This window comes from Neoarius graeffei, chromosome 2 (genome assembly GCF_027579695.1).
Source record: "Neoarius graeffei isolate fNeoGra1 chromosome 2, fNeoGra1.pri, whole genome shotgun sequence".
Lineage (NCBI taxonomy): Eukaryota > Metazoa > Chordata > Actinopteri > Siluriformes > Ariidae > Neoarius > Neoarius graeffei.
This window is the reverse complement of record NC_083570.1, coordinates 61768440-61795743: the sequence shown is the minus strand read 5'-3', so window position 1 is coordinate 61795743 and position 27304 is coordinate 61768440. Positions and strand designations below refer to the sequence as shown.

General features: G+C 42.7%; 2 protein-coding genes across 7 annotated transcripts in view; both read right to left on the bottom strand.

The window, feature by feature from the left end:
- plex9.1 (PML-like exon 9.1) lies at positions 1-9717 on the bottom strand. 2 transcript variants are annotated; one of them, XM_060914603.1, is made up of 3 exons: positions 9563-9717; positions 9198-9257; positions 1-1188 (listed from the first exon to the last, which is right to left on the bottom strand). In XM_060914603.1, exons 1-3 carry the CDS (start codon positions 9624-9626, stop codon positions 668-670), a joined length of 645 nt encoding a protein of 214 aa, XP_060770586.1. In that variant the 5' UTR covers positions 9627-9717; the 3' UTR covers positions 1-667. The 2 variants fall into 2 exon arrangements, with proteins under 2 accessions (XP_060770586.1, XP_060770587.1); XM_060914604.1 differs by lacking the exon at positions 9563-9717 and adding an exon at positions 9381-9543.
- An 11776-nt stretch (positions 9718-21493) lies between these two features.
- The window catches only part of myo9ab (myosin IXAb), a 228478-nt gene continuing 222667 nt past the window's right edge, over positions 21494-27304 (bottom strand). For 4 of the 5 annotated variants that reach the window (XM_060914594.1, XM_060914596.1, XM_060914592.1 and 1 more), the window contains one exon: positions 21495-23699. In XM_060914594.1, coding sequence (XP_060770577.1) covers positions 23287-23699 — 413 coding nt within the window. In that variant the 3' untranslated portion in view covers positions 21495-23286. Of the gene's footprint in view, positions 23700-27304 lie in introns of all 5 variants that reach the window. The other variant, XM_060914595.1, reaches the window with a different exon arrangement.

The following is a 27304-nucleotide window of genomic DNA, read 5'->3' as shown; positions in this document are numbered from 1 at the left end:
CCTTTCGCCCGTAGTCAGCTGGGATAGGCTCCAGCTTGCCTGCGACCCTGTAGAAGGATAAAGCGGCTAGAGATAATGAGATGAGATGAGATATATATACACACACACTATATATGTGTGTGTGTACATATGTATGTATACCCTTTGTTTATGTTTACCAAAGTGCCAATAATTATGTATCTCCCCTCAAACAAGTGTTACCATATACACACACACACGAGTATATTTCAAGGTCACTCAGGGTCAAAGATCATGGTGCCAAATGAAAGGCCATGTGGGAGTTCCTATATGAGTTATAATGAAAAATGTGTTATTTTGACCAAAAGGTTGACTTTTCAGGTGACAACCTTCACCTTGACCTGATTAATCTACGGACCGTTGCCCACCAATCCTAAAAATTTGAAGCCAATCGGTGCAACCGTCTAGCTGCTAGATTGTTACTGTAACAGACACACACAAATAAACAAATAAAAGTTTGAAAGAAAACTTTCAAAATTGACTTTTGACAAATTCTTCAGGGCTGTGAAAAAGCTGCTGCTGTTTTGCAGGCAGTGAATGCTACTGAGCATGTGCACACTGATGATCACTACTATAGTGTGTGTTTGATGGAAGAAACTCAGAATAATACAGCCGACCCCATTTATAATTGACCTCACTCTCCCCTGATTTACAAGATAAATCTGTGCTTATTTACCAAATCTGTACTTGGCCTCCAGACTCGAAAGAGCTCCTGCAGAGCTTGCACATCCTCAATAGCATCATGAGCTCTGTAGGGTTTTTGGAGGAAATGCTGGACCAGGAAGGGCTGAGAATATTTCTCGAGTGTAAACATCTCTCTACTGAGCAGCAATGTGTCCAGGTAACCTGACACTACGTACTCAAACTCCTCCAGCAGATATAACTCGCTCAGGATTCGCCGTAAGACAGGACAGTCAAACCGTTTACAGTTGTGGCCCACCAGGATTGGTCTGCTGAAGGTTTGAAGGAAGGAGATGAACAAATTAAGAGCCTCTCTTAATGGAACCGTTTGCACTGGCTGTCCATGTAGGAGCAGATCATGGTCACGTGTGGTCAGGCCTGTAACTCTGGAGGCACCACAGTCTATAGGGCACCGAGGGAAAAGGTAGACATTAAAGCTCCTCTCTCCACTGATGGCTGACAGCTGCACGATATCACATGAATAGGTGTCTGGAAAGAAATTTAAGGTTCAGAATCATTCCAATTTAAAATACACAATCATTTTGCAGTTGTTTTTATCCATATGGACTGACAAGTTAATGAATACAATCTACACAGGTAGCAGCTTATATCTGATGTAGAACTACCGTGAATAAAGCTGAAAAATTATACAAAGCCCATTTCCCGCCCGCCCGCCATATTAATTAATTAATAATTAATAAAGTATGTATGTAAGTCCATCCGTCCGTCCCTCCTTCCTTCCTTCCTTCCTTCCTTCCACAAGACTTCCAGAAGTGTACTTATTAAATGCGATGAATAGAGGGAAAAATAAAAAAACATAAATCCCATTCCAGATTTATTCCCCATTTGCTGTTATAATAACCTCCTCTCTTCTGGGAAGGCTTTCCACTAAATTTTGGAACATGACTGATTTGTGCTCATTCAGCCACAAGATTACCTTCACAAATTTCACAAAATTTCACAGGATTCTTTGTTACACAACCCCGATTCCAAAAAAGTTGGGACAAAGTACAAATTGTAAATAAAAACGGAATGCAATAATTTACAAATCTCAAAAACTGATATTGTATTCACAATAGAACATAGACAACATATCAAATGTCGAAAGTGAGACATTTTGAAATTTCATGCCAAATATTGGCTCATTTGAAATTTCATGACAGCAACACATCTCAAAAAAGTTGGGACAGGGGCAATAAGAGGCTGGAAAAGTTAAAGGTACAAAAAAGGAACAGCTGGACGACCAAAGTGCAACTCATTAGGTCAATTGGCAATAGGTCATTAACATGACTGGGTATAAAAAGAGCATCTTGGAGTGGCAGCGGCTCTCAGAAGTAAAGATGGGAAGAGGATCACCAATCCCCCTAATTCTGCACCGACCAATAGTGGAACAATATCAGAAAGGAGTTCGACAGTGTAAAATTGCAAAGAGTTTGAACATATCACCATTTACAGTGCATAATATCATCAAAAGATTCAGAGAGTCCGGAAGAATCTCTGTGCGTAAGGGTCAAGGCCGGAAAACCATACTGGGTGCCCGCGATCTTCGGGCCCTTAGACGGCACTGCATCACATACAGGCATGCTTCTGTATTGGAAATCACAAAATGGGCTCAGGAATATTTCCAGAGAACATTATCTGTGAACACAATTCACCGTGCCATCCGCCGTTGCCAGCTAAAACTCTATAGTTCAAAGAAGAAGCCGTATCTAAACACGATCCAGAAGCGCAGACGTCTTCTCTGGGCCAAGGCTCATTTAAAATGGACTGTGGCAAAGTGGAAAACTGTTCTGTGGTCAGACGAATCAAAATTTAAAGTTCTTTATGGAAATCAGGGACGCCGTGTCACAACCCCGATTCCAAAAAAGTTGGGACAAAGTGCAAATTGTAAATAAAAACGGAATGCAATGATGTGGAAGTTTCAAAATTCCATATTTTAATCAGAATAGAACATAGATGACATATCAAATGTTTAAACTGAGAAAATGTATCATTTAAAGAGAAAAATTAGGTGATTTTAAATTTCATGACAACAACACATCTCAAAAAAGTTGGGACAAGGCAATGTTTACCACTGTGAGACATCCCTTTTTCTCTTTACAACAGTCTGTAAACGTCTGGGGACTGAGGAGACAAGTTGCTCAAGTTTAGGGATAGGAATGTTAACCCATTCTTGTCTAATGTAGGATTCTAGTTGCTCAACTGTCTTAGGTCTTTTTTGTCGTATCTTCCGTTTTATGATGCGCCAAATGTTTTCTATGGGTGAAAGATCTGGACTGCAGGCTGGCCAGTTCAGTACCCGGACCCTTCTTCTACGCAGCCTTGATGCTGTAATTGATGCAGTATGTGGGTTGGCATTGTCATGTTGGAAAATGCAAGGTCTTCCCTGAAAGAGATGTCGTCTGGATGGGAGCATATGTTGCTCTAGAACCTGGATATACCTTTCAGCATTGATGGTGTCTTTCCAGATGTGTAAGCTGCCCATGCCACACACACTAATGCAACCCCATACCATCAGAGATGCAGGCTTCTGAACTGAGCGCTGATAACAACTTGGGTCATCCTTCTCCTCTTTAGTCCGAATGACACGGCGTCCCTGATTTCCATAAAGAACTTCAAATTTTGATTCGTCTGACCACAGAACAGTTTTCCACTTTGCCACAGTCCATTTTAAATGAGCCTTGGCCCAGAGAAGACGTCTGTGCTTCTGGATCGTGTTTAGATACAGTTTCTTCTTTGAACTATAGAGTTTTAGCTGGCAACGGCGGATGGCACGGCAAATTGTGTTCACAGATAATGTTCTCGGGAAATATTCCTGAGCCCATTTTGTGATTTCCAATACAGAAGCATGCCTGTATGTGATGCAGTGCCGTCTAAGGGCCCGAAGATCACGGGCACCCAGTATGGTTTTCCGGCCTTGACCCTTACGCACAGAGATTCTTCCAGATTCTCTGAATCTTTTGATGATATTATGCACTGTAGATGATGATATGTTCAAACTCTTTGCAATTTTACACTGTCGAACTCCTTTCTGATATTGCTCCGCTATTTGTCGGTGCAGAATTAGGGGATTGGTGATCCTCTTCCCATCTTTACTTCTGAGAGCCGCTGCCACTCCAAGATGCTCTTTTTATACCCAGTCATGTTAATGACCTATTGCCAATTGACCTAATGAGTTGCAATTTGGTCCTCCAGCTGTTCCTTTTTTGTACCTTTAACTTTTCCAGCCTCTTATTGCCCCTGTCCCAACTTTTTTGAGATGTGTTGCTGTCATGAAATTTCAAATGAGCCAATATTTGGCATGAAATTTCAAAATGTCTCACTTTCGACATTTGATATGTTGTCTATGTTCTATTGTGAATACAATATCAGTTTTTGAGATTTGTAAATTATTGCATTCTGTTTTTATTTACAATTTGTACTTTGTCCCAACTTTTTTGGAATCGGGGTTGTATGTTGGTAATACACATATTGCAATTTCATTCAATTCCATTGCATTTTAACAGAGTTATGGCCAGTAGGGGATACTGTGCTCTCAGAGCACTCTTATTTTGAGTGTGTGGCAGGCGTCAAATTCTAACTTTGATTATATTTGCAAAATACAATTAAATGGTCAGTCAAACTATTGAAAATCTTTGTACTTTTGTCAGTTAAATAAAGGTTCATGTAAATTATTATTGCATTATTATTATTATTATTATTATAATATAATGACAGTGCCAAGTAAAATCTCCCTCAGAGCTTGAAAAGAACCAGACTCTAAAGGGAACGTATATGTGAAAAAAAGGGAACGTATCCCCTTCTGGAGAATGTGATTTATAAATCAATCATTACTCTTCTACAGCTATATACTGAAAATTGAAACAGTCTGAAGTGTGTTGAAAGTATGAGCATACTGAAAATAAGTACACGATGTGGGTAAATGTTTGTGGACACTTGACCATCACACCCAAAAGTGCTTGATGAAAATCCCATTCCAGATTTTCCTTTGCTGTTATAATAATCTCTTCTGGGAAGGTTTTCCACTAAATTTTGGAATGTGACTGTGGGGATTTGTGCTCATTCAGCCAAATGAGATTTTGGGTGAGGAGGTCTGGGGTGAAGTCAGTGTTCCAGTTCATCCCAAAGGTGTTCAGTGGGGTTGAGGTCAGGGCTCTGTGCAGGACAATTGAATCCTTCCATGGAGCTCACTTTGTGCACAAAAACCTTTGAGCATATAGTGTTTCTTGGGATGCGCACAAGACAGTCTTTATAATTACAGCAAAACAATACAATTACAGTTAGTATTATTACACATCCTAATTTGGGGCCCTTATTTAAAATAGCCACCGTGTCACCCCAGAGCTCTGTACTATTGCTCTACATCTTATTGGAGTGTTACTGTTAAATTCTGCTGAATGTTTATGCTCAGAATAAAGTACTTCTTTCACATTCATGACATTTAATAAGTACACTTCTTTAAAGCAGCAGCACAGTGGTATCGTAGGGAGCATTGTTGTGTCACAGCACCAGGACGTGTGGAGTTTCACATCTTCTCTCTGTTTCTGTGTAGGTTTCCTCTGGATTCTTCAATGTCCTCCCACCTTTCTAAAAATGCTGGTAGATGTTTTTGGTTATGCTAAATTGCCCATAGGTTGAAATGACTGTGAATGTGTGATGGTGCCCTGAGATGGACCAGGATGTATTCCTGCCTCACACCTAGACCCAATCCCACCCCCGGCCCTACCCCTAGTTTTAGACTACCCTAAACTGAAAAATACAAGGGGAAGTGGTTGAAATCATTAATTAGGAAAAGGGACACTAATCGTGACATCACCAGTAGCCGATGCTGACACGGTTAATACACCGGTGACGAGGTTTTCATAATGCTGGCGCTAAGTGTGGTGTTACCAGATGCATAGGCTGTAATCATCATGTTCAGTTTGATGAATAAAGAGATAAGAAATAATTGTACTGTCACTCACAAATCATCATTTACACAAGGTTCTATTGACATTGGGGGAAGATAGATTTTTCTGAAATGCTTCTTATACCAGCCCAATTACACATTCCTTTGCCTCTACATTTATTTGCAAATATATGCTACATTCATCCCCCCCTGCACTATTAGCCATGTTTGATGTTACCCTGCCTCAGTTTGCAAAGCATTCTGGGAATTTTCTTCTACCATTCTGTTTGGAGCGCATCTGAAAGCGTTCTGTTTAGAGAGCCAGTTGGAGGGCTAGATGACCACTGCCCCTCAATTCCCCAAAAGAAACAGGACACCCGACCTTACGTGGAGGAGAGAAAAAAACAAGTTGCAAAGCTAAGGGAATTGGGCCCTAGTGTTATCAAGATAGGTGCTGGATCCACTGTGACCTTGACCAGGATAAAGCAGTTACTGAACATGAGTGCATGAGATCTTTAAACTTTGGTCCCTCGGCAGCACATAATCACATCAACATCACTGTAACACTTTCAGAATTCCACTTATACTTAATCAGACCTGTTCTCTGTGTGATCTGGTGATTAGGGTATCTGTAAGGTTATTTGGCACAAAAAGTAGGCTACTCTCATGTGACTGCTTATGCAACTTGCTCACAGTTCTGTCACACTGCAGTGCTCTGCTCACATGAGCTCCTATTTAAAGTCATGACTCCTAGCACAGCTACTGCTACTTCACTATTTATAGTCTGGCAAGTAAATCCTCAAAATAAAGCAATACAGGCCTACTGACAAATATTATACCTGATCACATACAACCACCCCCATACTCCCCCCACACTGTTTGTGTTTAACATTTGTTGTAAGCTAACATCTCTTATTCTTCGTTTGCATGTGATGTCATAGCTAATTATGCATTAGGCTTTAAACTGGAAGTAGGCCATGTTGGAGGATATACACAAACTCACAAACTGTAGTACATTTACTATAGAAGATATGCTTGAGAAGTTGTTACGCTCAAGAATTCCTCTTGTTTCTTCGCTATGCCTACTCCTTGTGCTGTAACTGGATGCGGGCACAATTCTATTTGAGACAAGGGGACTTATAAGAGTTCTTTAGAATTCCAGCGTATTATAAATAAACAAGGAGAAAAAAAATAGGAGAGCTGTCCACGGAGCATAGACATCAATGGTTGTCCAACATAAACCGGGCTGAGCTAAGCGACGAGAAAGGAAAAAACCACACAAGTCTGCAGTGAACATTTTATCAATGTTAAAGGAATAATCCAGAGTGATATGCTTTCTAGGTCTATTTTCGCATCATTGGGAGTGCACACGTTGAGTTGCTACCACAATCACGTCAATCAGATGTGTTTTGAGACAGTTCGTCTTTTGCGATTTCAACCGGAAAGCGCTAACACGGCAGTGCGCGGGGCATGTCTTTTTGCCGATACAAAATGCTAGTTGGCGGCACAATGGTGTAGTGGTTAGCGCTGTCGCCTCACAGCAAGAAGGTCCGGGTTCGAGCCCCGTGGCCGGCGAGGGCCTTTCTGTGCGGAGTTTGCATGTTCTCCCCGTGTCCGCGTGGGTTTCCTCCGGGTGCTCCGGTTTCCCCCACAGTCCAAAGACATGCAGGTTAGGTTAACTGGTGACTCTAAATTGAGCGTAGGCGTGAATGTGAGTGTGAATGGTTGTCTGTGTATGTGTCAGCCCTGTGATCAGGGGCGCCGCTAGAAATCTTGGGCCCTATGAAAGATTACAATTTAGGGCCCCCCCCGGTAAAATTTTCAAGCTCAACCAACTGAATTTCAAGTCTGTTTTTGGCTGGCACTTCTACTTTACTATGCATGTGATCAGCTACCTATCAAGTTTAGGTGATACAATTATTTGGTAGATGAACATTTTAAATGCAGAACTGTCAGAATCAGACTGAATAGACTGTTGCCGTAAAATGAAAATTCCATGATATATATGGAAGATATATATATTTATTTTATGAGCAACTATTATTAGGCCACTCAGTAGCCTATGGAGGTTCATTCAATCCAAATGTTTGTGTTGAGAGAAATTGCATGCATCACTGTATCAGTATGGATTTATAACATTCTGTATGCACATTATGGATACTCCAGAGCCCTCCAGCAAACATCAATAATCAGGATTACAAAATGTATTCCTTTGTTTCCTCCATTTATTGACTTATTGTATGTGATCAAATGTATGCCTTGATGAATAACTACACTAGTTTTTTGATACAATTACAGAGTGCACTGCAAGAAATCCACTAAGTGTTTTTGGTTGCTTTTAGGCATCACACATTTATTAGAAAACACAGCAAATGTTCAAATATTCAAGTTAAATACTTAGCAACAGTATCAATAAATCCACATATGAACAATAGCAATGATATCTATGACCACAGCTAATGTGCAAAATATTAAAGTTAAATACTTAATATCAACAAATCCACACATGAACAATGGCAAAACATCTAGACTTAATTATACAATAAAGATGCCTATGAAAAAAGGTGATTTTTTTCCCACACACAGTGTGATACCCGGACTTTATAATTCATCACACCTGCTCCTGCTTAGCAACTTCTAGAATGCACACCTCTATTGAAAAACCGCCAGCTGCTCTAATAGCTCTGCGCATGCACGGAGCTACACATTTCACGTGTCCCGCTCCCAGAATCAGACTGTACCATTAGTAAAAAGGGTGGAGGGGTGAAATGACAATATCATAAATAATTCAAGAAAAATGTTATAGCAAATCATAACCATGTATAATTTGAGATTTTAACAGATGAAATGAAATATTTTATTTCAAAAGCTTACACAAGGCAATACTATTAAAATAATATTAATATCCCTCGCAGGCCCCCCTGTCAGTGGCAGGCCCTTAGAATCGTCCTAACTTTTCCCCCCCTAGCGGCGCCCCTGCCTGTGATGACCTGGCGACTTGTCCAGGGTGTACCCCGCCTTTCGCCCGTAGTCAGCTGGGATAGGCTCCAGCTTGCCTGCGACCCTGTAGAAGGATAAAGCGGCTACAGAAAATGAGATGAGACTACAAGCTTCTAACTCCTCTTTACTTTCCAGTCTGCACTCTTTCCACCGTGTGTGTGTGTGTACATATATAGAGTACATCCGCCAACATGGCGGCGGTCAATGACGCAACAGTTTTGGTCACGTGGTTGCAAACGAAGTCGCGTCTGGCGTATTCGGGGTTAAACACTGGAGCTCTGCGTCATCAAATGGCACGTGATTAGCATGAGGTAATCCCGGAAGTCCAAACACACGCACTGACAGAAGTTGTGAGCGAAGCCTGAAAGGCCGTGTATAAAGTGCTGTGGCGTTATTTTAACTTAGTGACTCGTTATTTCAAGGTCAAGTCGAAATAACAGCATAATGTCTTGAAATAAAGAGTTACTTTAAAATAATGATGTATTTTCACGTAATAACTCTTTACTTAAAAATAGAAGTCCGAATAACTACATAGCAAAACAAAACCCAATACAGTATAAATAAATCATAGTAAATATTAATGAAAAACAAAACTCGCTCATTCACTTACTGAGGCCTGTAGTTTCCAGATCGAAAAACACCAGCGTCTCTTCGTGGCCATGAGTGACACCTGTGAACACCAGACATTAGTGTTTGCTTTGCACTCTCTCTCTCTCTCTTCTGGTTTTATAACAGCACATTTCTATCCCAGTTCATACAAGCTGTCAAGCCCTCAGTCACACAATCATTTTACCGTCTAAAGCCACAGCAGAGCCGATCAGACAGAAAGGCGATCTATCCATAGAGAGAGTGTAAGGGTGCTTACACCCTTACAGCAGTTGGTTCGCACTAAACAGTCGATTCGAACAGAAAGCTCTGAGTTCTGTTCGTTTCCGCCGGTGTGAAAGCATCAGCCGCACTCGGGTGCGCACGTACCATGGGAGGGTCTGGAGAAGAGTCGCTGGAACACACTGAGCGGGTGAAACCACAGAAAACACATGATCACCACCTGGAACAGCTTCCGTCCGTGCCTGGTGCACTCACTCCATTCCTGCAGTTTCGATGTGCTTCAGAGCTGAGAGGACTGGAACTGCAGACAGATCAGGGAACCCCGCCCAGAGGACAAGCCTGAACACGCACTGAGAGAGAGAGAGAGAAACTTAGTAATTCCTAATTACAGAAAGAGACAAATAAAGGCTGAAGAAGGCAAGAGAAAAAATCTTGTTTTTACAACCCCGATTCCAAAAAAGTTGGGACAAAGTACAAATTGTAAATAAAAACGGAATGCAATGATGTGGAAGTTTCAAAATCCCATATTTTATTCAGAATAGAACATAGATGACATATCAAATGTTTAAACTGAGAAAATGTATCATTTAAAGAGAAAAATTAGGTGATTTTAAATTTCATGACAACAACACATCTCAAAAAAGTTGGGACAAGGCCATGTTTCCCACTGTGAGACATCCCCTTTTCTCTTTACAACAGTCTGTAAACGTCTGGGGACTGAGGAGACAAGTTGCTCAAGTTTAGGGATAGGAATGTTAACCCATTCTTGTCTAATGTAGGATTCTAGTTGCTCAACTGTCTTAGGCCTTTTTTGTCGTCTCTTCCGTTTTATGATGCGCCAAATGTTTTCTATGGGTGAAAGATCTGGACTGCAGGCTGGCCAGTTCAGTACCCGGACCCTTCTTCTACACAGCCATGATGCTGTAATTGATGCAGTATGTGGGTTGGCATTGTCATGTTGGAAAATGCAAGGTCTTCCCTGAAAGAGACGTCGTCTGGATGGGAGCATATGTTGCTCTAGAACCTGGATATACCTTTCAGCATTGATGGGGTCTTTCCAGATGTGTAAGCTGCCCATGCCACACGCACTTTTCTCATGCAGCTGCTACTCTCTGTCCCGACAGAACGGTGTTTTCGTGTTTTAAAACAGTGTGTATCTGTTCGTCTTTGTCGCGTCCATTAGTCTCAAGGCGCACATACTCCCGTGAGTTTCTGCTCGACATCCGCAGAACTATATTCATGGATATAAATCCAGCGGACGTGGAAGTGCTATGCGGCTACGGTTTGCTCCGGAGGCCTGCTCAAGCACCAACCCCCACTCCTGCATCCAGCCCGCAGTGGAAGCGCCACAGGCGGAACATGCGGAAGCAGAAGAGAGACAATCGCGGAGGTATTCGAGCTAGGCTAGCGGCTAGCCCTCACCGGCCGGCTATCCCGACCATCACTTTGGCCAATGTACGCTCGCTGGACAACAAGCTGGATCATGTCCGCCTGCTCCGCTCATCTTTTAAGTCTGTGAGTGAGTGCTGTGTCCTTGTGTTTGTGGAAACATGGCTTAATGACAGTGTCCCGGACTGTGCCATTCAGCTAGCCTGGCTAACATGCTACCGGTCAGACAGAGCGCTAGTCGAGGGGGGGGGAAGACTTGCGGCGGAGGACTCTGTGTTTACATCAGTGATGCCTGGTGCTGCGATACTGTTGTGGTCTGCAAACACTGCTCACCTCTGGTGGAGTTTATGATTATTAAGTGCCGGCCATTCTATCTGCCGAGGGACTTTACAGCCATATTGCTGGTAGCATTATACATCCCTCCTGGCTGCAATAACAACAGGAGTGAAGCACTGAATGAACTCTATCAGCATATCAGTGAGCAGCAGACAGCCCACCCAGATGCTTTCCTCATCCTGGCTGGGGGTTTCAATCATGCAAACCCCAAAAACGTGTTTCCAAAACTCTATGGACATATCAACTTTCCTACACGTGGAAACAATACTCTGGACAATGTTTACACCATGCATAAAGACGCCTACAAAGCCCTACTCCTCCCCCACCTTGGGGCCTCAGATCACTCCACTGTTATGCTAGTGCCAGCATACAGGCCGCTGGTTAAAGTCACCAAACCAGCTACAAAACAGATACGTGTGTGGCCAGAGGGGTCCTCAGAGGCTCTCCAGGACTGTTTTTCCACCACTGACTGGAGCATGTTCAGACAGGCGGCCACCTACAACAACACCACAGATCTCCAGGAGTACACGGCAGTGGCGGTTCTAGACCAAAATTACTAGGGGGGCCGAGGTGGGGCCAGTGTTTTTTCAGGGGGGCACATATAAGGAAAAAACATGGCAATATTTAAACGTTCAAAATGTTTTGTTTAGTTTATTTAAAACCACAACAAAATACATTGAGCATAAATACAATGAGATAAACATTCTGTCTCAGTCGCCTAAACATAAAGTAAATTGTGCTCAATAAATCTTAAAACCATGTTTCTCTTTTTTGTAAAATAAGATTTCTATGTTTGCATACAATGAACCTTTTATCTGTCCAATGACACTTTTTAAATTCACAGCATGAATGAATTTTCTTTTTCACAGCATGAGACTTGGATGTACAATCACTATCTTTATCTAAATCACACTGTCATCATCTCACTCTTTCTTTATGTACAGCAGGGGGGAAAATAGAAAGAAAAAATAAATTCACATACAGTGGTCTCAGAATCACCCTACAGTATAGCATTCACAGCAGGCTGAAACACTACAACAACAAGATTCTGCGATTGTGACTCCTTGAGAAACGGTCTACAAATGCATCAAGGTTCAAAGCCTTGGACCTTCTGGATTCAATGCTGAGCACACCAAGATTGCTTAGACGCTCCTCACTAATGGTGGATCGGAGGTACCGTAGGTCTTCACCAGTTTCAAAGTGGAGAAACTCCGCTCACAAGAGGCAGATCTCACTGGGAGTGCCACAGCTATTTTGCATAGTCTAAAGAGCTCAAAAAATACTTCTTTATATGGCTCAGTGAAATGTGTCAACGCTACTGTATCTGATGGCTTTTCAATCAAAAAACTTCGGACGTGACAGCTGTTATCACTCACGTCCGAAGTTTACAATTCGTGCTGCTGCTGGTCTTTCTGCTGCAGGTAACAGTGTGCGTGTAGCGCTTTAAGGAGTCCGTGTAGAACACTCCGTCATGTCAGTTCCGATCTTCGAGCCAGCGCACGTCGAAATTAATAAATCTTATTATCTGTTCAGCACAGGGGCCACAACAGGGGCCAGGAGCAATTTTACAGGGGCACTGGCCCCCTCTGGCCCCCGTTTAAAACCGCCTATGGTACACGGAGACCGTCACTGCCTACATGAGGAAGTGCATGGACGACGTTACGGTCACCAGAACCATCTCCATTCGGGCCAATCAGAAGCCATGGCTGACAGGGGAAGTCCATAGACTCCTGTGGGCTCGGAATGCCGCCTTCAGAGCTGGGGACGAGGTGGGCCTGAGGACAGCTAGGGCCAATCTGTCACGAGGCATCAGGGTGGCCAAGAGACAGTATTCCAGGCACATTGCTGACCATTTCAATGACAGCAGAGACACCAGGAAACTGTGGCGGGGGATTCAGACCATCACAGACTACAAGCCCTTGCCACAGACCTGTGACAACTCCACGTCTCTGCTGAATCAGTTGAATGACTTCTTCGCTCGCTTTGAGGCAGACAACAGCACCACGGCACAGAAGACCCCACCACCTCCCGGTGACCAGGTGTTGACGCTGTCCCCAGACAGCGTGAGGAGAGCTTTCAGGACGACAAATGCATGAAAAGCCCCGGGTCCTGATAACATTCCTGGTCGTGTCCTGAGAGACTGTGCCGAGGAGCTCACAGATGTCTTTACAGACATCTTCAACATCTTGTTGAGCCAGGCTGTTGTCCCCATGTGCCTCAAAACCACCACCATTATCCCGGTCCCGAAGAAGCCGTCTCCCTCCTGCTTCAATGACTACCGCCCTGTCGCACTCACTCCCATCCTCATGAAGTGCTTTGAGCGGCTAGTCATGAGGCATATCAAGTCTGCCCCCCCCGCCCTGGATCCTTTCCAGTTTGCATATCAGTCCAACCATTCGACCAATGATGCCATCTCCACTGCCCTCCACTCAGCCCTCACCCACCTGGAGACAAAAGACTCGTATGTCAGAATGCTGTTCATAGACTTTAGCTCAGCATTCAACACAATCATTCCTCAGCAGCTCATTCATAAACTGGACCAGCTGGGACTCAACACCTCCCTGTGCAACTGGCTGCTGGACTTCCTGACGGGGAGACCACAGACTGTACAGGTCGGCAGCAACTCCTCCAGCACCATCACACTGAACACGGGGGGCCCCCCAAGGATGTGTGCTCAGCCCCCTCCTCTTCACTCTGCTGACCCACGACTGCACACCAACATCCAGCTCAAATCTCTTCATTAAGTTTCCGGATGACGCGACTGTGGTGGGTCTCATCAACAATGGCGATGAGACAATCTACAGGAGTGAGGTGAGCTGCTTGGCCATGTGGTGCAAGGACAACAATCTCCGTCTGAACGTGGAGAAGTCAAAGGAGATTGTTGTGGACTTCAGGAGAGAGCACACCCAGCATGCTCCACTATCTATTGATGGTGCTGCACTGGAGAGGGTGAGCAGCACCAAGTTTCTGGGTGTGCACATCTCTGAAGACTTGTCCTGGAGCAACAACACCGCATCACTGGCCAAAAAAGCCCAACAGTGTCTGTACTTCCTCCGCAAACTGAGGAGAGCAAGAGCCCTGGCCCCCATCATGCACACTTTCTACAGAGGCACCATCGAGAACATTCTGACCAGCTGCATCATCGTGTGGTACGGCGCCTGCACCGTGTCCTGCTGCAAGTCTCTGCAGTGCATCGTGAGAGCAGCTGAGAGGATCATTGGTGTCTCCCTTCTCTAATGGATATTTATAACTCCCGCCTCACCCGCAAAGCCATCAGGATTGCAGGTGACCCCACCCACCCATCTCACAGCCTCTTCAGCCTGCTGCCGTCGGGGAGGAGACTGTGGAGTCTCCGGGCCAAAACCAGCAGGCTCAAGAACAGTTTCTTTCACCAGGCGGTCAGGAGGCTCAACTCCCTCCCTGTTCTGCCCCTTCTCCGCCCTCTGCCCCCTGCCACAGATTCTGCTCGCACACCCCCCTTCAGCATCTGGCATGTCATCCTCACAGTTCCCCCCCAACACCCACACACACATACATCTCATCGTTCATTAACACACTGAACTCAGGGTCCGCACATCTCACTTTACCGTACCTCACTCATTTGCACTATTCCGCACTACCTCATCTTAACAGCTGCTAGTTTGTTTATACTGCTTATTTCATGTTTACCTGCTATACCTCAAGTGCCCTTGACTGTTTGGTTATTTGAACCAATTTATGTGTGTGTGTGTGTGTGTGTGTGTGTGTGTGTGTGTGTGTGAGTGTGTGTGTATGAGTGTTTAGTCTACGTCTAGTTCACGGGCGATTGCTCTAAGACAACGAGGGAGGCTCAGCCTCCTTTAAAAATGACGAACATCGTGTAGGATGAACTGCTCTAGGCTTATGTTACAGCCGACCTTATAACATTGCTATTTCAGATCCAGAATCATAGAAATATATGTGCTCAACCCAACTACAGTGCGAAATCATTCCATTATAACTTTCCCCAGTTCGCCGAATGTGTGCGTGAGTTTTTCCCCCTCGTGACAACGCGATGCAGCCCAGCCTCAGTGGACTTCAATGGCATTTGGGAGCTATGCGCTTTCAATATCACAATGCAAGACGATTATTGGACAAATACTGCGAAAACGCCCGCCTACGGAGTCTCACGGACTCCCAGCCTCAGTGGACTTCAATGGCATTTGGGAGCTATGCACTTTTCAATCTCAAAATGCAAGACGGTTATTGGACAAATACTGCGAAAACGCCCGCCCACGGACTCCGAGCCTCACAGTGGGAGGGACATGGCAAAGCTTTCCGCGAGGAGACTGGTGATTGGTGAAAGCAGCCGGATATTTTCTTTGATTGACAGCTCGTTTCAAATATAGACAGGCAGCGGTGAATTTCAGTTCAGTTCCATGCAGATTCGCAAGTGCTGTGGTGTATTGTAAGAGATCAGCTTACATTTCGGTTTCATTCATTACATACGGTTTCTACCAGCTTTTTTAGTTTGTATATATTTTCATTGTAAATAAAGTGTAAATATAGTGTTGTCAAGTTTGCTATCTTAGTTCCAGAAATTTCATTTATTTGAGTGACTGAACTTGAACTTGAGGGGGCTAGTCAGCTAGCAAGAAAGCTGCGCACGGATGCCAAGCATTGCTGATTTAATTTTGGCGAAGCCATTTGCCAGTCTTCCTTTCGAGGAAAAAATTAAAATTAAAGAGCAGGGTAGACCAACGCCTCAAATTGACTTGGTGAAAAAGGTAGGGAATAATACTCGTTCCTTTCAGCTCTCCTGGTACGAGAAAGGCTAACAGCAAGTGACTCACATCAACAACAGTAAATAGGCTACTTTAGTAATATGTCATGGATGGACCAAAAATATAGAATCTATTTAAAATGTTTATGCTGAGTATATTATATTGGAATATATATTTCTCTGGATATGAATTAAACACAGCTACAATTTGGAAAACATTTTTAAACAAAAACACAGCCGAGAACATTTCACACTACAGACCTGGATTAAAAGTGAAGGGTTATCAAAATTGTCAGTAAAACATTTCTCAGTCAAAATAAGTAAAATATAGGGAAAGTGTCATTGAATGAAATGTGTGGCACCCAGCTCTATGTTTGGCTCCCCAAGGTCAGTGCTTATGCCTATTCCAGAACACTCTGCTGTTACTGCTGAGGTTCCTGACAAAGAGCTGCTTTCAATAATGATCAATTTTTATACAACATGCCACAATTTTAAAATATAAAATGTTAAAATATACCCCCCAACACCACCATCATGTATATTGGACAGTAGGCTAATGGGCCAAAAGAACCTGTTATTTCACAGTTTGTGACGCTGCCAACAATCAGCCAGATCAGAGGGAAGAGTATGGGCAAAATTGATGTGTTTTTTCTTTTTTCTTTTAAAATCTGGAAATATCGTAACCGACCAGCCTCCCCTGTTTGAAAGACTACCAGCCGCCACTGGTCTAGTTCATATCTAGAGTGTTTATACTGTTTATATTGTCTGTTTGAGTGTTTAGTCTGTGTGTGGTTCTTATCTAGTGTTTACACTGTTTATATTGTCTGAGTGTTTAGTCTATGTCTTTTTCTTATCTAGTGTTTATACTGTTTATTTATACTGTTTATATTGTTTGTCTGAGTGTTTAGTCTATGTCTAGTTCCTATCTAGAGTGTTTATACTGTTTATATTGTTGTTTGTGTTTTTTCAATTATTCTATTTTTATTTATTGCATTGCCTGTTTGCACCGTGGGTCAGAGAGGACTGATATTTCATCTGTGCTGTATGTCGAGCATGTATAACATGTTTGACAATAAAGTTCTCATCTCATCTCATCTCATTATCTCTAGCCGCTTTATCCTTCTACAGGGTCGCAGGCAAGCTGGAGCCTATCCCAGCTGACTACGGGCGAAAGGCGGGGTACACCCTGGACAAGTCGCCAGGTCATCACAGGGCTGACACATAGACACAGACAACCATTCACACTCACATTCACACCTACGGTCAATTTAGAGTCACCAGTTAACCTAACCTGCATGTCTTTGGACTGTGGGGGAAACCGGAGCACCCGGAGGAAACCCACGCGGACACGGGGAGAACATGCAAACTCCACACAGAAAGGCCCTTGCCGGCCCCGGGGCTCGAACCCAGGACCTTCTTGCTGTGAGGCGACAGCGCTAACCACTACACCACTGTGCCGCCCCACAATAAAGTTGACTTGACTAATGCAACCCCATACCATCAGAGATGCAGGCTTCTGAACTGAGTGCTGATAACAACTCGGGTTGTCCTTCTCCTCTTTAGTCCGAATGACACGGTGTCCCTGATTTCCATAAAGAACTTCAAATTTTGATTCGTCTGACCACAGAACAGTTTTCCACTTTGCCACAGTCCATTTTAAATGAGCCTTGGCCCAGAGAAGATGTCTGCGCTTCTGGATCATGTTTAGATACGGCTTCTTCTTTGAACTATAGAGTTTTAGCTGGCAACGGCGGATGGCACGGTGAATTGTGTTCACAGATAATGTTCTCTGGAAATATTCCTGAGCCCATTTTGTGATTTCCAATACAGAAGCATGCCTGTATGTGATGCAGTGCCGTCTAAGGGCCCGAAGATCACGGGCACCCAATATGGTTTTCCGGCCTTGACCCTTACGCACAGAGATTCTTCCAGATTCTCTGAATCTTTTGATGATATTATGCACTGTAGATGATGATATGTTCAAACTCTTTGCAATTTTACACTGTCGAACTCCTTTCTGATATTGCTCCACTATTTGTCGGCGCAGAATTAGGGGGATTGGTGATCCTCTTCCCATCTTTACTTCTGAGAGCCGCTGCCACTCCAAGATGCTCTTTTTATACCCAGTCATGTTAATGACCTATTGCCAATTGACCTAATGATTTGCAATTTGGTCCTCCAGCTGTTCCTTTTTTGTACCTTTAACTTTTCCAGCCTCTTATTGCCCCTGTCCCAACTTTTTTGAGATGTGTTGCTGTCATGAAATTTCAAATGAGCCAATATTTGGCATGAAATTTCAAAATGTCTCACTTTCGACATTTGATATGTTGTCTATGTTCTATTGTGAATACAATATCAGTTTTTGAGATTTGTAAATTATTGCATTCCGTTTTTATTTACAATTTGTACTTTGTCCCAACTTTTTTGAAATCAGGGTTGTAAAAATAAATGTGGCTTTCACGACAATTGTTGCGTGAGGACGACATTTGATGTACAAAAAAGCCATCATGTAGTTAGAGACATACTGAAGAGCTGTCACATATTTAGAGAATTACTGAAGACATTATGTATGCAGAGATACAGTGGCATGCAAAAGTTTGGGCACCCTTGTTGAAAATGTCTGTTACTGTGAATAGTTAAGTGAGCAGAATATGAACTGATCACCAAAAGGCATAAAGGTAAAGACGACATTTCTTTTCAGCGTTTTATGTGAGATTTGTGTATTATTTTTGTTTTGTACAATTGGAGAGTGAAAAAAGAAAAGGAACACTATGCGAAAGTTTGTGCACCCCAATACATTTGAGTTCTCAGGTAACTGCTACCAAGGTTCCAGACCTTAATTAGCTTACTGAGCTGTGACTTGTTCAAATTCTTCGTTAGGAAAGGTCAGATGATGCAGATTTCAAAGCTGTATAAATTCTCTGACTCCTCAAACTTGTCCCTAAAATCAACAGCCATGGGCTCCTCTAAGCAGCTCCCTCACATTCTGAATAATAAAATAATTGATGCTCACAAAGCAGGAGAAGGCTGCAAGAACGTAGCAAAGTGTTTTCAGGTAGCTGTTTCCTCAGATTGTAATGTTATTAAGAAATGGCAGTTAACAGAAACAGTGGAGCTCAAGGTGAGGTCTGGAAGATGAAGAAAACTTTCTGAAAGAACTGCTCGTTGGATTGCTCGAAAGGCAAATAAAACCCCCTGCTTGACTGCAAAAGACCTTCAGAAAGATTTAGCAGACCCTGGAGTGGTGGTGCACTGTTCTACTATGCAGCGACGCCTGAACAAATATGACCTTCATGGGAGAGTCATCAGAAGAAAACCTTTCCCATGTCTGAGTCACAAAATTCAGTGTCTGAAGTTTGCAAATGAACATCTAAGCAAGCCTGATGCATTTTGGAAACAAGTCCTGTGGACTGATGAAATCAAAATAGAACTTTTTGGCCACAATGTGCAAAGGTATGTTTGGAGAAAAAAGGGTGCCAAATTCCAGGAAAAGAACACCTCTCCAACTCTGAAGCATGGGTGTGGCTCGATCATGCTTTGGGGTTGTGTTGCAGCCAGTGGCACAGGGCACATTTCATTGGTCGAGGGAAGCATGGATTCGAATAAATACCAGCAAATTCTGGAAGCAAACATCACACCATCTGTAAAAAAGTTGAAGTTAAAAAGAGGATGGGTCCTACAATAAGACGATGATCCAAAACACACCTCAAAATCTACAATGGAATACCTTAAGAGGCACAAGCTGAAGGTTTTGCCCTGGCCCTCACAGTCCCCTGACCTAAACATCATTGAAAATCTGTGGATAGATCTCAAAACAGCAGTGCATGCAAGACAGCCCAGGAAACTTGTAGAACTGGAAGCCTTTTGCAAGGACAAATGCGCGAAAATCCCCCAAGTAAGAACTGAAAGATTATTAGCTGGCTACAAGAAGTGTTTACAAGCTGTGATACTTGCCAGAGGGGGTGTTAATAAGTACTGACCATGCCAGGTGCCCAAACTTTTGCTTCAGGTCCTTTTCATTTTTTGGTATTTTACACCTGTAAATGATGGAAATAAAAATGTAATCTTGTGGAAAATATTAAAGAAATGTATCACCTTTACCCTTATGCCTTTTGGTGATCAGTTTATCTTCTGCTCACTTAACTATTCACAGTAACAGACATTTTGAGCAAGGGTGCCCAAACTTTTGCATGCCACTGTATACTGAAGGGCCATCACATACTTAGAGACGTACCGAAGAGCTGTCACATATTTAGAGACGTACAGAAGAGCCGTCACGTATTTAGAGATGTACCGAAGAGCCATGATGTACTTAGAGACCTACTGAAGGGCCATCACATATTTAGAGACTTACTGAAGAGCCATCATGTACTTAGAGATGTACCGAAGAGCTGTCACGTATTTAGAGACACACCAAAGATCCATCACGTATTTACAGATGTACAGAAGAACCTTCACGTATTTGACATACAGAAGAGCCGTCATGTACTTAGAGAGGTACCGAAGAGCCATGATGTACTTAGAGATGTACTGAAGATCCATCACATATTTAGAGACGTACAGATGAGCCATGACGTACTTTGAGACTCACCAAAGAGCCATCGTGTACTTAGAGACGTACTGAAGAGCCATGACGTACTTAGAGACGTACCGAAGAGCTGTCACGTATTTAGAGACGTACTGAAGGGCCGTCACATATTTAGAGATGTACCGAAGAGCCATAATGTACTTAGAGACTTACTGAAGAGCCGTCATGTATTTAGAGACGTACCGAAGAGCCATCACGTATTTAGAGACGTACTGAAGAGCCAGCACGTATTTAGAGACTTACTGAAGTACCAGCACATATTTAGAGACTACTGAAGCACCATCATGCATTTAGAGATTACTAAAAAGCTGTCATGTATTTAGAGACATCCTGAAGAGCCATCACGTATTTAGGGACATACTGAAGAGCCATCATGTATTTTGAGATTTACTGAAGTGCCAGCACATATTTAGAGGCTACTGAAGAGCCATCATGCATTCAGAGACTGCTAAAAAGCCATCATGTATTTACAGTAGAGACTTACTGAAAAGCAAATCGCATGTTTAGGGATGGGGGTGGTTCAGTGGTGTAGCAAGAAGGTTTATTAGCAAGATTTATTCACAGCGGGCAGCACGGTGGTGTAGTGGTTAGCGCTGTTGCCTCACAGCAAGAAGGTCCGGGTTCGAGCCCCGTGGCTGGTGAGGGCCTTTCTGTGCGGAGTTTGCATGTTCTCCCCGTGTCCGCGTGGGTTTCCTCCGGGTGCTCCGGTTTCCCCCCACAGTCCAAAGACATGCAGGTTAGGTTAACTGGTGGCTCTAAATTGCCTGTAGGTGTGAATGTGAGTGAGTGCGCAGAAAGGAACCAGCCACCCTACTGCTGCAATTCTGGCCAAGTCAACCAAACATGGTTCGCCTCAAACCCGGATCGGGTTCAGCAGCGACGATGATGATTTAGAGATGTACTGAAAAGCCATCACATTAGGAGAGATACTGAAAAGCAATCACAGGGAAGCATTGTAATATTTTCTCATCTCAGTCCATTAACTTCATTTACAAAGCTGTTTTTATTTCCCCTTTAAAGAGACAATGTGTTCATCAACTTTTTTTTTTTAATAAGTGGGTGTTCATTATATTATTTTTTACATCCATAAACAGATTTGTCCATTCAGGAAATAATACACAAATTGCACAATTGGCAATAATAATAATAATAAGTTTGGAAAAATAATTAATGCACACACTGATTTCTTCAAACACAGTCACAAGCAGGATAATATATCCATTTAAAACAGTGTTGTTCCTGACCTACACTCCACATGGTATTGAAATACAGAAATGTAAAAAGAAAAGGAAAGAAAAGGGTGAAGCGTGCTTTCCAGTGGTACATTCACTTACAACAAACATGCCATTTCTCTTGTTCCTTTGCCCAGATCTGTGAAGTTGGAGATGATACCAATGTTATGTCCAGATTTCAGACAAAGGCCAAACAGACATGGAAGATCATATGGATCATAAGACTACAACTCTCTAATCATTTAAAAACTGCGGAAGGAAAGAAAGGTTTCAATAAAAGACAAAGCTGCATACTGCTTGACCAGTTCCACCATAGTGAAGTTTATACAGGCATCACACAGATTATATGAGTTAATTGTAACCAGACACATTCAAGAGTAAATGATTTCAACTGAACCCTTTTCTGGGTGATGATGCTAATATTCATTAAATACACTAGAGTATATACTGTGAAGTGTCTGATCAAGTGTGCTTGTATATGAGTACTTGATCATTCCGGTTAAATGGCTTTGTGGCTTAATGTTCTGTTTACTAGTGTAAACAGTCAACAGTATGAGGCTCAGATGTGTATGACAATTATGAGTGGACTGTACTTACAGACTAACCATACTGCTGGGAAAACAGATCCCTTTTTATAAAGACGGCACAGTACAGTCTACACAGTACAGACACAAGCAAAGGCTGCAGAAGGCATGAACAAGAAATATTGCGTTTAAAAAATAAAAATGGCTCTCAAAGATAAAAATAATGTATACAAGCATACAGAAGAAAAGGCGCATTGAGAAAATATATTAGAAACCATATTTCAAGCAAACACAATAAGATAAATGAGATAATGTAAAAATATTTCAAGTCTTGATTTGGTCACAATGAATGCAGATTAAACACAAAAAGAGGAAATGAAGAAAACGTGTCATCTGGTCGTATTCCAACACAATATGGCTATGAATGGAAATAGCTACATCATGGCTGTTATGATCATCTGTCATTTTGTCCTCTCTAGTGATACTTTTCTTTAAAAAAGTGACTCAAACGCAAAACCTAGCAAACAAGCTTACGAGACACATTTGTCACAAACGCACGTAAAAAACACACATACCGTTGCAAAATATTCAAGACAAGTAAACACTTTTCACGTGGACCATCCAGCAGCGCTGCATTGTTTTATGTACAATGATATTTTTTTTTCCATTGGAGTAATACAATTATATTATCTTACATATTTAATACATTATCAATGTCTGACATCTCAATATGGTGAAAAAAAATGTTAGCAAAGCACTATGCAGTCTGTTGAAGCCAGATGACTTCGTATTGGCTCAGTTTTGTAAACATGAAGATGGACAGGTCAAAGTGAAGCAGTGAGAATAGGACCAGTCCAGCAGGTCCACTCTACAGCAGAGTGCATCATGTGCAGGTCAGGGTTTAGCTTTGGCAGGTTCATTTTCAGCATACTCTTTCTCATCCCTCCGTATTCTCTATCTCTCAAGCTAAAATCTCCTGTCGATTAGTAAGCGCCCTTTCTTTTTACAGCTGTGTTCTGAGGAAAGTAGAGCTCTGACACTAACAGGTCTCACCCTCCTCTTTACACCATAAACTCCTTACTGCCGTAAAGCACCAGAGGCTGCACAGGGCTGAAGTCAGTGTCTCTCCTCCTCCCTCCTCCTTCTCCAGGCTCTCTGGGTTTGGGTGGGCAGCTCCGGTTGCCTCTGCTCCTGGGCCGCGTTTTCTCTGAACTAGATGAGCAGCGGGTCGTCAATGTGGCCGTCTCTAATTCCTCCTGCTCGGGGAAGAGGTGCTGCCCGTGTTCTGAGGAGGAGGGGGAAGAGAAGAGAGGGCCAGAGGAGGACGAGCGGAAACGGTAGTGAGGCGTGGATGAGCTGGAGGAGAGAGAGGCGACAGCTGAGTCCACTGAATCCAGAGATTCGGGCTGGCGGCGTAAAGCTCGTCTGTTTTTGGACTCTGACTTACGGGAGCGCGTGCCGGAGCAGCTTTTCTCTGAAAAGGATACGTAGAAGGCAGTTAAGTCACGTAAGAGCAAGTACCAGGCCAATACACAGAAAATAGCAGTGTCACTTAGTCACCTATTAGTTACTACTATGTGATGGAGAGGCAATAGTTATGTAGACATTTCACCTGATCTTATTTAAAGGGGACATATTATGAAAAACTCGCTTTCATATCAGTGCTTGTGCACATACACTACCGTTCAAAAGTTTGGGGTCACCCAGACAATTTTGTGTTTCCCATGAAAAGTCACACTTTTATTTCCCACCATAAGTTGTAAAATGAATAGAAAATATAGTCAAGACATTTTTCTGGCCATTTTGAGCATTTAATCGACCCCACAAATGTGATGCTCCAGAAACTCAATCTGCTCAAAGGAAGGTCAGTTTTATAGCTTCTCTAAAGAGCTCAACTGTTTTCAGCTGTGCTAACATGATTGTACAAGGGTTTTCTAATCATCCATTAGCCTTCTGAGGCAATGAGCAAACACATTGTACCATTAGAACACTGGAGTGAGAGTTGCTGGAAATGGGCCTCTATACACCTATGGAGATATTGCACCAAAAACCAGCAGCTAGAATAGTCATTTACCACATTAGCAATGTATAGAGTGCATTTCTGATTAGTTTAAAGTGATCTTCATTGAAAAGAACAGTGCTTTTCTTTCAAAAATAAGGACATTTCACAGTGACCCCAAACTTTTGAATGGTAGTGTACATTTGGGTATCTGGAGTGCCTACCAACCTGCAAACTCTGAAATAAGGCAACCCAGTCTGTTTCTTTTGGGCTGCCTGTTTGTGCTTCAACAAGCTGTTCAGATTTGACTGAATTCATAATACATTAGAATTACACCACCCCCTCATCTGAGTATATCCACTCAGGGCTTGAGAATTGCTTTTGTGAATGAATATTCATGAAAAAGTGCTACCAGATTGGCTGGCAGAAGGGGTGGGTGGGGTGGGAGTGAGCAGTGGCTTCTCATTTAAAGGAACATGCACTCAAATAAACTGTATGGGGGGGGACACACACACCCGTGGTGCTTTATCCTTGTGGTAAAGACCAAAGCACGTCACAGACATTTCATTAAGAGTTCAGGGAACTGTCTCGAAGTTGTGGAAAATGGATATGTCACCTTTAAATTTCTTAAACTTTGTGGACTAGTTTTCCATGCAAATACTAATCCTTGTTCTTAATCTGGAAGCTCTTTCAAGTGGGGCGGCATGGTGGTGTAGTGGTTAGCGCTGTCGCCTCACAGCAAGAAGGTCCGGGTTCGAGCCCCGTGGCCGGCGAGGGCCTTTCTGTGCGGAGTTTGCATGTTCTCCCCGTGTCCGCGTGGGTTTCCTCCGGGTGCTCGTCCAAAGACATGCAGGTTAGGTTAACTGGTGACTCTAAATTGAGCGTAGGTGTGAATGTGAGTGTGAATGGTTGTCTGTGTCTATGTGTCAGCCCTGTGATGACCTGGCGACTTGTCCAGGGTGTACCCCACCTTTCGCCCGTAGTCAGCTGGGATAGGCTCCAGCTCGCCTGCGACCCTGTAGAACAGGATAAAGCGGCTACAGATAATGAGATCTTTCAAGTGACAGTACTGCAATAATTGCCACATTATTGTCCTAGAAACAGGCTTTTTAGACCTTGCCCAAGAAATGTTCACTTTTAGTCCTAAAACTTTATATCTTTTGTCTCTATTTGGCTCATGCTCTTATCGCTGGAAACTATATAGCTTAATAAATACAGGTCACATGACTTGTATTAATATCTGAACTGGATGTCCAAACAAAAATAAAAGCTATTTTCCAAGCTCAGAGTTTTTCAAGTTCTCTTTCAAACATTATTATTGCTGGGTAAATCAATCTATCATACACAAGCCATAAAATTCTCATTGCCATACATACTGGATAATCCTTTTTTTAATTTTAAATTACAGGCATTTAGCAGATACACTTATCCAGAGCGATGTACAATGTACACAGAGCAGCCTGGGGAGCAGTTGGGGGTTAGGTGCCTTACTCAAGGGCACTTCAGCCATTCCTGCTGGTCCACCAGGGAATCGAACTGGCAACCTTTTGCTCTCAAAGCTGCTTCCCTAACCATTAGGCCACAGCTTCCCAGTTTACTTTAATTAACGTTTTTCACTAAACCTAAATGTTAACGTGAAAGTAAGCAGATTAATTTCTGCAGCATATTTTTGGTTTAGCATACATAGTAAGGTGTGTTGTTTTTATCCTAACTACATACCTAACATGTCAAGGCAGGATTCTGATCCTGTGATTGAACATGTCTATGCTCATGGGAGTGGTGTCTTCCAGGATGACAAATGTCCCAATCCACAGAGCAAGAGGGCTGACTGAATGTTTTGATGAGGATGAAAATTATGTAAAGTCACACTATGCTATGGCCTTCACAGTCACCAGACCTGAACCCAGTTGAACATCGTTTGGACTAAGGTGTTAGTGCTCTTTACCACCTTCATCAAAATACCAGTGGTGAGAATATCTTTTGGTAAAACAGTGTTTTTCCTTAGTACACTTCCAGAGAATCTATGCAAAGGCACACTGAAGCTCTTCTGGTGGCTCATGGTGGCGCAAAACCTTACTAAAGACAGTTTGTTGCTTTTATTTTCTTTGTCATTTCTCTGTATGTCATCTATATCCTGATTGGTTAGCTCTTTGGCTTTGCTTCATGAAAGGTTAAATCTGTGGCAGTTACCATCCTCCTAATGCAATTGCCACTATTCAGAGTGCTAAGCTCCGTCACTGAATGCTTAGAAATTTCAGAAATATGAGAAAGAATGGGTTCAGAGTGTGTTGGACAAGGACAAAGCCTTTACATTCTTAAGGCGTACAGACATGGACAAATTTGTTGGTACCCTTACAGCTCATTGAAACAATGCTGAAACCTCCTAAAAAGTGCAATTAAAAGCAATTTTCTCATGTATACTTGCATCAGGGCTTTGAACCAGAATTTTTTTCCTATTGGTTCGTTCCGAACAGAAATGGAATTTTAACGTTTCCGGTTTTGGGTTCCACCATTAAATAGACGTTCCCGAACCGGTTAGAACAAAAAAATTTCGTTCCTGGAACAGTTAATTACGTTCCCTGTCAGCTGTTTAACAAATGGCTATAAAATTATGTCTCTGTCTCATCCAGCTTAAGCCAAATGTAGGCTAATTCTATTACAGCCTTCATTAAATAAGACAAGAAATAATTCAAAACAATTATTATTTCAAATGTTGGTGATTTGGATTCTCAGTATGTCTTCCCATCCACACAAACAGAAAAAGTGCCAAAAATGAAAGATAATTCGTTTAGTGTGTTACCAAAGGCTAGTCAGGCCCTATAGAGGGCTACCGCATGACGTCACCGCGCCGCGAGATTTTGTTAGGCGCCATATTGGAAGACCAAGTACACATCTATGCAAGTACATACATACATACATACATAAAACAAACTACACCTGAAATGTAGCCAGGGCCGGTTCTGCCCTAATCTGGACCCGGGTGCAACATCGCGCAACCCCCCCCCCAAAAAAAAACAGTCTAAATCAGGACAACCATCACATAACTATAAACATTTTATATCAACTATTTGAACTAAATG